This window comes from Penicillium verhagenii, assembly GCF_028828195.1.
Source record: "Penicillium verhagenii strain IBT 33310 chromosome Unknown utg000011l_segment0_segment0, whole genome shotgun sequence".
Taxonomy (NCBI): Eukaryota; Fungi; Ascomycota; class Eurotiomycetes; order Eurotiales; family Aspergillaceae; genus Penicillium; species Penicillium verhagenii.
In genome coordinates, this window is record NW_026643175.1 from 357,175 (window position 1) to 370,817 (window position 13,643).

Here is a 13,643-nt window from a genome sequence, read left to right on the forward strand (position 1 = left end):
GGGTTTCCCTATATACCTGCGAGGAATGTTCCGAATAGCATCATATGCATCGGTCCAGAAATCAACCCTCCGCATTACTCTCATTTTTCCACACCACATAGTGAAATCGAGCTTCAAAAAAGAAGCAGATATTCAAATCTAGCATGGTCTATTATAAAAAAATGGCAAACATCAACCCCAGAGGGACCCCCCCCTCTGGCGGCATATAGCCACCGGGGGGAGATCTGCTCTGGGGGATGTTTCCCATGTGACTGACTACCCACCCCCAAGGTCCCGCGGCCAACATTGGGGGAATAGTGGGAGGGATATACCGCTCGACCACAGGTGCCAGTCTTATACCAGGGCAACTGAATTTTGCCTCTTAACCCTACTCTTACCTTAACTTTTCAATTCCTGTCACCAGCCTCAGCTTTCATAAGCCATCTAATTTGACATACAAGCTATTATGTATGGATTACAATTTATCATTCCTTTTCAAGTTCATATTATTTCAAAGAGTTTTACCGAGGTTTCTGGGAAATTCTAGCCAAACATTCTCCGCCACAATTCCTTCCGTAATGCATCAACCATATGCTGTGTCCGCTCAACAGCCCCCTTATTCTCAATCGCCCGACGATGCAGATACTGCATACACTCCGCCACCGAGCCCCAGGCCATACACTTAAAAACCTTCGGCACAGACATACTCGCAGCAGAAGACTCCTTCAAAGCGCGCTCGTAATTCTGCACCAACTCACAGCTCAACTCATCAGCCATTCCTTGGATCTGGCCGCACTCCAACAAAACCGTGCGCTTGTGCGCAAGAAGTAGATTCTGGTGGGTAGCAATTGCCTTTGCGGCACTGGTGGCGTTATGCGTTGCAAGAAAAAGGGCGGCATTAGGAAACTTCAAGTCCTTGACTTCCTTGGGCATTTTTCGGCATAGCATCGTGTTCGCGATCAAGTCGTACGTATCGTCTGTCTCTTCTTTGGTATCGTGGATAAGGGAGCGGGTTTCATGCTCAATGTAGGCTCCTCGGACTAATTTTATTCCTAGAGTCCAGCCTTCTTGTGCGGCGAGCGTGATGTGATGGTCGAGGTTGGCCTTGGATGCTTTGAGGTATGCCTGAATGGTGTTGTAGACCAAGGGGGACTCCGACTTGTTGTGTCTGCGCATGATATCGATCGCCCAGTTATCCAGTCCATTCTGCAGAACTTGCTGCTCGGCGTCTAGCCAGAGACGGGAGCCCTGCTGTTTTGTCGCGGTGCATATCTCGTCCATGGCTTTGACCATCACGTCTGGCATGGGCCTTTTTGCTGCCATGGCGTCGAGGGAGATCGGGCCGGCTCCTGTGAGTCTGAGATATAATCGGGTTAGAAATCTCGTTGCGGGTGAAACAGTCGGAATGTTCTTGTCAAATGAACTTACTTGACAGCAAGAAAGTCGCCAGGCCCGACCATATGGAGAGTCTCAAGTGTACCATTCTTCCATTCTTCAACCGTCTCGTAACACTTGTCGCTGTAGACCGTATTTCCAGAGTCATTGGAGGCCAATTTCTCATTTGGAGCGAGAACAATCTCCCTTGAATAACCCAAAATCACACCCTGGTATCCAATGCTTTTGATCTGTGCCACGGTCTTTGACACTTCTTGTCGGTTTGTCCCTGCGCAGAAGTGATTATAGACTGTTAAACGGAGAAGCTTGTTGAGGACGGGGTTTCGATCGGCATTTAAAATGGCGGAGTTGGAGGTGCTTAGAACATTCAAAAGAGATAATGCAGGTTTCAGAAATATATTGGATGTCATAAGAGAGGTCAGGATTAGAGAGCGCAGTAACAGCTTAGTTGGTAGTCTCGCCAACGATGGCAGCTCGATGGGAGGCTGAATGGGTGGTGCAAGAGCAATATCATGAAAGCTGTTTTTGGCTGATCGATGTCGCCGAGTGACTGTCCGCTGGACGCATGTAATGCGGGGTATCAGGGTACGTGGAAATATTGAGGTAGATTGAGAGATCATCTTTGTTGGGCTGGTGAACTACTAGTATGTAGCGTTCTATGAATCCAGGAAACTCCCAGAGATAATCAGGAAATTTCGTTCAACTTGGAGTGTTTTAGGAAACTGTGATGGCAGGTCTAGTAATCTATATACCCAGCTTCAATACTGCACCTTTGACTTTCATCGACTCCGAGATATGCCCAAATGTTGGCTAACATCCACTGATGAGCTGTCTAGCGGTCAGCCGACTATAGTCGGGGATGCATTCCGATGGCGGGAGGGGTCGTCGGGTTACACCATTTGGAACAAACTTATCAATGGATCAAGGAGGGGTATCCGTTATCAATAGAAATTGAGTTGGAGTAGATGTTCTTGCCACTTGATTCCAATCTGGCCGGTTTGTGCCTGGTGAGGCGTTAGACTTGCCATAGAGTATACAGATGTTTGCCCTTGATCTACAGTGGACCAGTCGCGGGAATGGGCCACATCACAATTCACTACCTCAGTTTGGCCACTGGCTCACCGTCATCTACGCCTGTAACAAACAAAGTGAGCCCCGAATACGCGCGTCGCAATAAACATTTCCGCCGAAGCTTGAAATGTAATCCATGAATAATTTATGAGCAAAGGTGTTGCAACATACGCTTGCCTCGTTAGTATTCATAGAGAGCTTACCTGGGTGGACTTCGCACCTGCTTGGTTAGGGTTGATATAGCGTATGTAAACTCAGGCTTTCGATTAGGAAGAGAATTGCGATCATATTTACTAGTAGTACTTGAGAAGGGTGCAGGCTTTAGAAAGCCAGAGAATCTCATCTACCCGGGTTAGGGAACTAGAGTCTAGGAGCAAAAGTGTCACTGCCGAATCTGATGCATTTCAAACCGCGCGCAAAGAGGCGGGTTATCTAAGAGGCGTTAAGGCCAGAGAGAGCTCCGGTGCTAAAAATGGTCGAAACATTAGCCTTGATATCTCATAGAAAAAGAAAAGGGCGTGGAAATGGTCAGGGAAGTTCTAAGGTTCAACAAATGTATCTATAGAATTATTCAAACTATGTGAAGATTTCTCTTACCACAGAAGGACCTATTTATAAATTTTCCATCACTATATTAAACTTCATTGGAAGGATATTCAACCTTCTCCAAAGGCACAAACTCCTCCTTTATTGTCTGGGTGCTCACAAACCTCTGCAAGTGTGCCATAGTACCGGTCTTATCATTTGTTCCCGAGTCACGGCTACCACCAAATGGCTGCTGAGCCACCGTCGCTCCAGTGCACTTGGTGTTAAGATATAGCATACCAGCAGCGTGCTTCAATGCCTTTTGTCCCTGACGGCTTGCATAAGGGTCCTTGGCAAAGATGCTTCCAGTCAGAGCATATCGTGATGTAGTATCAACCAGCTTCAACGTCTGCTCCCACTCCGCATCGGGATACACATAAGCGCACAGGATTGGTCCAAACAACTCTTGAGACATCATATCGTGATGCGGATTGGATGTCTGGTACACAGTTGGATGTACGTAGTAGCCATCCTTCTTGGAGGCCTTGCCGCCCACAATCAACTCAAGCTCAGGATCAGCCTTTGCGTCCTCAATGACCTTTTGAAGCTTGTCGAAGGATCTTTCGTGGATAACTGGGTTGATGAAGTTGCTGTAATCTTCCACATTACCAATCTTCAAAGCCTCCGTCTGCTCAGCCAGGACCTTCTTGAACTCCGGCCAGACAGACTCGGCAATATAGACACGGGAGTTGGCAGAGCACTTCTGTCCTTGGTACTCAAAAGCAGCTCGGATGGTGTTCAGCGCAGCGCTTCTCACGTCCGCTGAGGGGTGAACGATGCCCCAGTTCTTGCCGCCGGTCTCACCGACAACACGAGGGTAAGAGTTATATATGCCTTCCCCGATGCCGTCGCCGATCTTCTTCTGGATTCCCTTGAATGTAGCTGTTGATCCGATAAAAGTCAACGCACTGAACTCGGGTCTCTTCAAAATGACGTTTGTGACTTCTTCTGCATCACCAGGAAGGAACTGAATGACATCCTTTGGCAAGCCTGCTTCCAAAAGAATCTTGTGGAGCAGCCAGCTAGCGTGCAGAGCTGAGTCAGATGGCTTCCAGATAACCACGTTTCCAAGCAGGGCAGCTGGTCCGATCAGGGTAGCTCCCAGCGCAGTAAAGTTGAAGGGAGCAATGGCATAAGTAAAGCCTTCCAAGGGACGATACTCTAGCTTGTTCCAGACACCATCTGTCTGGATCTTTGGCTGTTGAGAGAACAATGCCCATGCCTCGTGAATGTAGTGACGGAAGAAATCAGCTGTCTCGGCTGCCGCATCTATCTCCGCTTGCCAGATATTCTTGCCCTGTCCAAGCATTGTCGCAGCCACTATCTCGGCGCGGTATTTCCCGGTCACGAGTTCGGAGGCGCGTAGGAAGATTGCTGCGCGGTCTTCGAAGGGCATGGCCTCCCATGCGGGCTTAGCTTTGAGAGCGGCATCTATGGCGGCGTTGACCTGGTCCTCGCTCGCGTAGGCATAGTTCGCAACGATCTCGCTGTGCTTGGAGGGGTTGCTTTGGGATCTTGACTGTTTCGTTTTGATCTATTGTATGCATAATAAAGTCAGCCCCTGGCAAAGATTCGCTTTGAGAAAAGGGTCAATGGTCGTACCTCTGCTCCATTGATTTGGATGGGGATTGTAACGGGGAATTCTCGCTTCAATTTTTGGATGGCTTTGGTGAGCTCGACTCTTTCGGGGGAGTTCTTCTTATAGTCAAGCTATCAATCAATGGTAAGTACAGTCGTTTTACAACAGGTTCAATTGAATTGCAGCTTACCGGTGTCTCATTGACAAATTTGGGTGGGTGGAGCATAGTCAAGTGACGACGAGGTACTGCATTACGGCGGATTGGAAGTCGTTTTAGACCGGCCACACGAGGAATCATGAAAGATCGCATTCTGCAATATAAGAATCTTTCAAAAAATTCCGAGCGCAATTTTGAAAAGCAAACAATTCAGCTATACATGAATACTGCTCTCCATGGAGCTTTAAGTATGATTACCGACATGACAGCTGTACCGAATATCGGAGAGGTAATCCGACCTGGCATATCTCATTGCATGAAGCTACCCCTCTCTTATCAGAAACACGTCGTCACTTTTGCGGGGAAGAGCAAGATCGTATCTGGTTGCAGATCATTGATAAAGTAGTATGTCGGGATGGCCCTCCGATGTCTGATACATAAGCCCTGGGTGGAGTATCTGGGATTCATTGAGAGAAAACAAGCTATGGCCAAGGACATCTAGTTAGTATTAAGGACCAGATCGTGCCCATGAATTAAATAGTTAAACGAGCCATCAGATAGTAATTTTGTTTGGTTTTTGTTGCTACTTGCGAGTCTTGTCGCGAGATAGCGTATTGAGGATCGCAGAACCCGAATTTGCCTTCCCTTTGAGCTCTCGCTGCTATTGGGAGGCCTTTGGCATTCAATATGCCATAGGGTTAGACGATGATACATAAGACGAAAAGATGGATGTGGAGGCACGAATGTTTGAATGTTTGATGTCGTTGGTCTTTGACTCTTGAGGCAGAAGAGATGTTAGAATGGGGAATTTATGCTCAGCGGAGGCAGAATTCAGCTAGGTGATCTGTCTCCGAGAGAGCTCAGGAAGTCGGTGATTGCATAGTAGTGAGAGGCAAACGAGATGAATAAGTAGAAGAAAGTCGATGATTGAGATTACAAGCTCAGGAACAAGTTCTTGATATCTCATAGAAAAGGAATCTTGAACCTTGAAAATGCCCTAAGTCTTATATTTGACGGGGGAAAAGTGCAGGCACCCAAGTAGCCAGGGGGCAAAATTACTATATTTTGAGGTAATGGAGGAGATCAATTAATTCTGACGATACTTAAGCGCTGATGACCGCCTACGGTACTTCGAGAGGTTCCACGCGGATGGGGCTAACCGTTATCTCTCCCAAGGAACATCGCCTCTCTGAGTCTCTATTACACACCTCCTCCAGTCAATCGAGGAAGGGCGGGCCTTTCTTCTATTGTTTGGATTTAACTAATTCATGCTGAGCTGAAGAGATTTCAGACGAGACAAAAACAAAACTCCCCCGCTGCAGCAATTTGTACAACCCAGCCACCCTCCAAAACCGAGCTAGCTCCGCTTAAACCGTATCGGTCATTCGTCATTATCGCTAGGCTCTAGCAACGACCTCCGCACTTGAACTCCTCCCATCTGAACCCCCGCGCAAACGTCCCACCCCCGCGGAAACCCCTTATGTCCCTATTCGGTACATCCCCGGAGGAGCCTTCAGCGGCTGCCTCCGCCCAGAGGTCCAAGTCGTCGCTTTTCGCGGACGATTCAGCCCGCGGATCTCCGTCGCTCTTCGCGGATGACGACGGAGATGATAGCTCCTCGCCATGGAACCAGAGCAACACCGTGAAGCGGACAGCTCGTCGAGACCTTGTTCGAACCTTGCTACCTGCGACCGATGTTCCTGAGAGCTACGTTGACGCATACGACCTGATACTGAATAGTGGGGATAGGGTTGGCTCCGTTGTCGGGTTGACCTCTGTTCGCGAGATCCTGTCCAGCAGTGGGTTGAGTGCAACGGATCAAGGCAGAATTCTGAATCTCGTTGTATCTGCGGATCACGAGAGTTCGGGCGGGCTTGGTCGTGCTGAATTCAATGTGTTGCTTGCGCTTGTCGGCCTTGGGCAGGAAGGCGAAGATTTATCATTTGATACGGTCGATGACCATCGCAAGAGTGAGTGATGGGATTGAATACTCTATAATGATCGCTGTGGAATGTAACTAACGGAAATTGCCCACAGAACTCCCTCAGCCGAGAAGTGGCTTCCTGGACCGACTTCGAAACCCCGACTCCTCGACTAGCGCTGAACCCGAACGACCGCGCACTCCTCCCCTTCAACCAATCCCTCTACAAGAACCCAATTCGGCACGAGCCCGTCAGGCTAGACGAGAATCATTGGGTGGATTGGATTCCGATCCATGGGGGAGCCCAGACCTTCACCGGGGTCACGATCACGCGGCAGCCCCAGTGACCGTCACCCAGCAGGCTTATAATGGGTTTGGAAGCATGCGCTCTACCACCACCAACGCATGGACGAGTAAAGCTGTCGATAATATAAGCCAGGGCGAGGTTATCAAGGAGCATACCAATGGGCGCACCGAGCCAGTACCCCCGAGTAGCTCTGGATCTGGATGGGGTGGCAACATTGGTCGACCGGATGAGGAGGCACCCTTTAATCCCGCCCCTCGCCCAGCTTTGGGTGGATTTGGACCACCAGGAGAAGATCCTAGCGATATCACGCCTCGGCGCCGGCCGACCGGTGTATCTCGAAGCACGAACCCCCAGATTGAGGAGTCAGTCACCATCAACCTTTTGCCAGAAAAGGAGGGTATGTTTATGTTCCAACATCGTAATTATGAGGTCAAGTCTGCACGAAGAGGTAGCACGGTCGTTCGTCGATACAGTGACTTTGTTTGGCTTTTGGATTGTCTTCAGAAACGATTCCCTTTCCGGCAATTGCCTCTTCTTCCGCCGAAGCGAGTTTCAGGTACGTCGTACGCTAATTGAAGCGCTCCATATTGCTTGCTCACCTTATTTCAAGTGAATGGTACTCACCTTTCAGCGGATTCCAACACCTTCCTGGAGAAGCGACGCCGTGGACTTATCAGATTTACCAATTCCCTTGTTCGCCATCCTGTGCTTGGGCAGGAACAGCTAGTGGTGATGTTTTTAACCGTGCCTACCGTAAGTTACCCCCTCTTCCCCCTCTCTCGGGACTAATCGTGTTGGGGAAATGGCTAATCTCTTGGCGCAGGAACTTTCCGTCTGGCGCAAGCAAGCCACCATTTCGGTCCAAGATGAATTTGCTGACCGCGTTCTTGCACCCGACCTCGAGGATTCACTGCCTTCCGATCTCACCGATACGCTCGACACTGTCCGCAGCGGAGTTCAACGATCGGCGGAAATTTATATTAATTTGTGTACTCTGCTCGAACGACTTGCAAAGCGTAATGACGGATTGGCTGCTGATCATCTGCGATTCTCTTTGGCTTTGCAATCCTTGACCGAGGTGACCAAGGACACCTACTCGGTCGATACGAATGATGTTCCGTCGCTCAACGTGGGTATCACGGCGACCGCGCGGCACCTGTCTACCAGTCAAAGCTTGCTGGAGGACGAGGCACGTGCATGGAGTGAAGGCGTGTTGGAAGATCTGAAACGACAACGGGACGGCTTGGTGAGCGTTCGTGACATGTTTGACCGACGGGACCGATATGCACGCAACAACATCCCGCAGCTGGAGCGGCGAATTGAAACCAATGAGCGTAAACTGCAAGACCTTCGGGCACGACCGTCAGGCACCGTGAAACCCGGTGAGACCGAGAAGGTGGAGGATTCTATTTTCAAGGTTCGTTGATTTACCCCCCACCTATTCCAATGCAGCCGATTGTTCCGGTATTTCAGTGTGACTTACTTTTGATGATGCAGGATAAGGAAAGCATCGTGCAGCAGCATGCGCGCGGAGTGTTCATCAAGGAGTGTCTTCGAGATGAGCTTCTTCATTTCCAGCAAAGCCAGTATCATATCAGTCGCCTGCACCAGGACTGGAGTCAGGAGCGGGTCAAGTATGCCGAGCTGCAGGCAGACAATTGGCGACGACTCAGTGACGAAGTGGAAGGAATGCCGACGGGCGAGTAAAGTAAGCTTTTCGAAGGCATCGGTACATAAATCGAATCTTGGATTGATTCCGAGTCCTTTGTTGATTAGGCGCGGAATGCGCCAAGTCGATTCTCTCCTCGTATCCCCGGGGGTTCAATATTTGCTTTTTTTTTCCGTTTTGCATTCTCCGTTTTCTCCATTTTCTCCATCTTTTCCCCCGCAAATGTTCGGAGTCTCGACCCAATCACTCAATGGTCCTTATGTTGTGCGAATAACCCTGTGGAGGGTTTGCAATTCAACTGAGACACTGTACGTGTCGATGGTGGCTTATCGTCTTTTTTGCCCTTGTTTTTGTATTTGGGTTTTCTGTGCCGCATACTAATTCCCAAATTCCCCCCAATTCCCCTTGTTTCTGTTGAAAGTATAGCATAAATTTGTTTTCTTATTCTGTTGAATTGACCGGTATTGCATATGGATCTACATCGGTAGTTGTATAGAGTTAAGTTGCATCTTTACTTCTTTTCCAGCGGCTTTTAGATGCCTCCAGCCCGATGACGTCCGTTTACGGGTCCGTGATTCCAGAAGCTCCACATGGGAATGGGCTAGTGGATCCTGAAATGGAGATATCAATCCAATCAAGTCGGGAATCTGGAATGCCATGGCTTGGCAAGTCGCAGGGCTACTCACTCTGATCTTGGCCGCAAGCGTCCCGTATATTACAGACCGGGCGCATATGGATCGACAGGGTTTCCCGCCTAATTGTTTTTCTATATAACATTTGTTTACTGCGTCCGGTAATTTGATTATTGATTCTGCATTTGAAGATCTGAAATCTCTTCAAATCTCAAATCTCCCTCCAATCTCCAATTCTCCATCTAATTCTCCAACTCCCAATTGTTCCTGTTTGCCAAGCGTGGGGCGTGCACCCATGAGAGTTCTCGGCTGACGAATCCCGCTCCAAGGAAACTGAACTTCTAAATCTCGTCTTTCCTCCTCTCGGCCAAGAGTCCAAGACTCGTCGCGCCCCGGTCATCTTCCTTGGTTCTTGGTTGGTCTTGGTATTCTTCTATTTCCCTTTTCTTTTTTCTCTTTTCTCTTTTCTCTTTTCCCTTTCTCTTTCTTTTCCTTTCCCTGCGCATGGGAAAACGGGCCTTATCTACTTAATCCTCCCAGCCACACCATTCTGCCCTTACCTTACCTCTTTATCTCTCTCCGCTCCCCTCGCACGGTTACGCTCGGACTGCGCCTCGGACTTGCATGAATTGAAGTTATATCTCCGCAGAACTGAACTTAACCGGAGATTTCCCCGAGACGACTACGACCTGCGACCATCTTTCAGCCCTACAGGGCATCTATTGCCACCCGCCCAATCTCCACTCCCATAAATCTTTCGCCAAGGCATGAGGAGCTACGTGATACAGCGACGGTCGCGGCGGATATCTATCTGGTAATTAAGTACTAGTGACTTTGGGGTGGGGAAGCTCTGAAAAACAAAAATCAGAGACAAAAGAACCAAGACCTGAAAGACGGTCAAACCCCAACCTCAAAACCAAAATACAAGCTTCCACACCGACAATTGTTCCTGAGTTTGTGACACTCAGTTCTTCATCATGGCGTGGGACCATTTAGATGTCGATAAGCCGCATCTGGCTTACATGATCCTGGGTGGTTTCACCGGCCTGTTCATGCTGTGCTCCCTCTTCGTCAAGGAGAAGCTTTATATCGGCGAAGCTACTGTCGCTACACTATGCGGTATTATCTTCGGACCACATGCTGCCAATCTATTCGACCCCTCCACATGGGGAAATGTCGATAAAATCACTCTCGAATGCTCGCGCATTGTCCTCGTCGTTCAATGTTTCGCCGTTGGAGTCGAGTTGCCCAAGGCGTACATGGAACGTCATTGGAGATCCGTGGTATTTCTGCTTCTCCCTGTCATGACCTGGGGATGGCTGGTGACGAGCTTGTTTATCTGGTGGATGATCCCCCCACTAACCTGGCTCGAGAGTCTGGTATGCGCCGCCTGCGTCACAGCCACCGATCCCGTCTTGGCATCATCCGTCGTCGGTAAGGGAAAATTCGCCAAACGAGTCCCAAAACATTTGCGTGATATCTTGTCTGCTGAGTCAGGTTGTAACGATGGCATGGCATTCCCGTTCATCTATCTTTCATTCTACATTTGGAAGTTACGACCCGATGTCAACGAGGTGTCGCTCAATTGGTTCTGCATCACCATTCTCTACGAGTGCATCTTTGGTGCTATCTTTGGATTCCTCATTGGTTATCTCGCTCGTCACGCTATCAAGTTTGCTGAACGAAAGGGCTTGATCGACCGGGAGAGTTTCCTTGTGTTTTACTTCGTCCTGGCAGTGTTCTGCGCCGGTTCGGGCAGTCTTCTGGGTATGGACGACCTTCTTATCGGATTTTCCTGCGGTGTCGGGTTTAGTAATGATGGTTGGTTCACGGAGAAGACGGAGGAGGCGCATGTCTCCAACGTTATTGATCTGCTGCTCAATTTAGCATACTTTGTCTACTTTGGCGCTATCATCCCTTGGGAGGACTACAACATTCCTGACATCGGTATTGTCCCGTGGCGGCTGGTGGTCATTGCACTTCTGGTAATCTTCTTCCGCCGCATTCCTATCATGTTATTGATGAAACCATTCATTCCTGATATCAAAACCTGGCGCGAGGCTCTCTTTGCTGGGCACTTCGGCCCTATTGGTGTTGGTGCCATTTTCGCAGCAATTCTGGCTCGAGCCGAGCTTGAAAACGATAGCACGCAACCGTCAAGTCAGAGTGACCTGCCTCAACCCGGGGCGGATAATTACTACATTGTGAAGCTCATCTGGCCTATCACAACGTTTATGGTCATATCCTCAATTTTAGTGCATGGATCATCGATTGCTGTCTTCACTCTCGGCAAGCGCATCAACACTCTGACCGTGACGCTGTCCTACACTCAAGCGAATGAAGAGGGTCCATCATGGATGAATCGGTTGCCGCGTGTATCCTCATTGGCCAAGGGTTCGATGTCTTTCCGAAAAGCTGACGACTTAGATGCCTCCGAGGAAGAGAAACTGCCAGAGTACCCCCCTGGAACCTTGCCGCCAATTGGTATGCCAGGAAACTTCCTTCGCCGAGTGCGCGAGGATGAAAACGATGCGCAAACCAACGAAGATCTACGAAAGCAGATGCGCCGACGACGCAAGAAGCACCGTAAACATGATGATGTCGGTGGACCTATCAGTCAATCTGCTATCATGCCTCAGAAACGTCCTGAACAGGAAAGTACCTCCGAGGAGGAGAAAGAAGCAGAACAAGATGATATGGAAGGTGGTGCTTCTCCACCAAACGCTGATCGTGAGCCGGAGCTGGAAGTGTTCCAAGAGGGTCACCACATGATCATCGAAGACGAAGAAGGCAATGTGCTGAAGACGGAAGATACCAGTCATTTGACACCCGAACAACAGGCTCAGCATATTGAGGAACAACGTCTACGACTCAAGCACGACAAGTCTGGCGAATTTGCTAAATCCCGTAGTCACCCTCACGAGAAGGACGAGGGCGAGGAGATTAAGCACGCCGTGGAAGATACGATCGGTCATCCGGGCGAAAAGGCTCGCAGCAAATGGACCTCCTGGGCTGGCCTTGGCAAGTCTCGGGGCAAGGACAAGCAAGATGATTCCAAACCTACCGCCGAAGGCCCAGTAAAGCGCCCCAAGCACAAATCTGCTCACGCCTATCAGTTTGGTAACACGATTATTGTTGAGGATGAGGATGGTGAGGTGATCAAGAAGTACACCATCCCAGCTGGAGACAAACCCGCCAAGTCAAAGCCGCCTAGACCTGATGACCAAACTGGCCCTGCAAACCCGGCTCCAATCCGTCGTGGTCTCACCCGAATGGGTACTTGGCTCGGTATGGAAGAAGAGGGAGAGTCATCCCAGACTGGCCAGAAGAAACAGAAGCCCGCTCCCAGAACCGAGACTGATGACTGGACCACTGATGATGGTCTACGATTCACTCTGGCACAAAGCGCGGATGCTGACTTCAACGGTATCGGCCATAAGGGTCGTCGCATGAACAAGCACGAGTTCTTCCAGCAAATCAAGGGCCTGGATGCCAAGGCCCGCCGAGATGTAGTTCAACAAACAGACGCACCTTCGCCCGTTCAAGAGGTGGCCCAGGAAGAGGCCATGAATGAAGAAAAGACAGAACGCCGCCTGTCCACGGTTGCCGCGGCTGTTGCTGCCAACACAATCCCCGAGACGGAAGAAGACCTAGAGTCCATCACCGACAGTCACCTCAGCAGCGAAGACGACACCGACATGGAACGAGATCCACCAAACGTGGCCGCGTCAGTCGCCAAATGGACCCGTGGCACCTCTGCCCAAGAACGGCGCAGCAACCTCAGCCCTGCACCTCCTCGCGCTCGCCTCCGTCGTGACTCTGATGACGACGGCACAGAACGTATCCCTCCCTCTGCGCTGCGTCAAGCCGCCGGTCTCACGGCCCCACCCCGCCAAAGAGAAGACGACACGGGCGAGACCCCGGCCGAACGCCGTCGTCGTCTCGCTGCCCTCGGCCACAGCGGCGACACCGAATCCGAATCAGACGATGATGATGATGACGAAGTTGTCGAAGAAGAATCCGACAGCGAAGACGATGGCGAGCCCCGCCTGATCCCCCCAACAGGCAAGATCCAGTTCGCCGATGACCCTAGACCATCCGACCCATCCACTCCCAGCGCTGAACAATCCTCCAGCTCTGGATCTGGATCCGGCTCCGCATCTCGACCGACCCCAGGCCACCGCCCACGCATATCCTGGGGTGGCGAAAAAGGTCGCTAATGACCCTTGATTCTTTTTATACATGAGCTTTCCCTTCTTACTTGCCTTGTACATGATCTGTGGTGGATACTACGGATGTTTGAATTCCCATGCAGTACATTAAATATCAAGTTTTGAACATAATACAT

At 50.0% G+C, this 13,643-nt stretch overlaps 4 protein-coding genes across 4 annotated transcripts; 2 read left to right on the forward strand and 2 right to left on the reverse strand.

The window, feature by feature from the left end:
* Positions 1-522: 522 nt before the first annotated feature.
* On the reverse strand, positions 523-1,994 carry N7466_010530 (putative proline oxidase Put1; the record flags this gene model as incomplete). Its single annotated transcript, XM_057169919.1, has 2 exons — positions 523-1,336; positions 1,408-1,994. 2 exons carry the CDS (start codon positions 1,992-1,994, stop codon positions 523-525), a joined length of 1,401 nt encoding a protein of 466 aa, XP_057016528.1.
* Positions 1,995-3,079: 1,085 nt separating this feature from the next.
* On the reverse strand, positions 3,080-4,919 carry N7466_010531 (L-glutamate gamma-semialdehyde dehydrogenase; the record flags this gene model as incomplete). The annotated part of the gene is made up of 3 exons (XM_057169920.1): positions 3,080-4,564; positions 4,633-4,740; positions 4,800-4,919. 3 exons carry the CDS (start codon positions 4,917-4,919, stop codon positions 3,080-3,082), a joined length of 1,713 nt encoding a protein of 570 aa, XP_057016529.1.
* Positions 4,920-6,246: 1,327 nt separating this feature from the next.
* On the forward strand, positions 6,247-8,701 carry mvp1 (sorting nexin Mvp1; the record flags this gene model as incomplete). The annotated part of the gene is made up of 5 exons (XM_057169921.1): positions 6,247-6,736; positions 6,804-7,550; positions 7,605-7,747; positions 7,818-8,411; positions 8,492-8,701. The coding sequence occupies 5 exons, from the start codon at positions 6,247-6,249 to the stop codon at positions 8,699-8,701; spliced, it is 2,184 nt and encodes a 727-aa protein (XP_057016530.1).
* Positions 8,702-10,272: 1,571 nt separating this feature from the next.
* N7466_010533 (Na+/H+ antiporter Nha1) lies at positions 10,273-13,515 on the forward strand (the record flags this gene model as incomplete). The annotated part of the gene is made up of 1 exon (XM_057169922.1): positions 10,273-13,515. The coding sequence occupies one exon, from the start codon at positions 10,273-10,275 to the stop codon at positions 13,513-13,515; it is 3,243 nt and encodes a 1,080-aa protein (XP_057016531.1).
* Between the last annotated feature and the right edge of the window lie 128 nt (positions 13,516-13,643).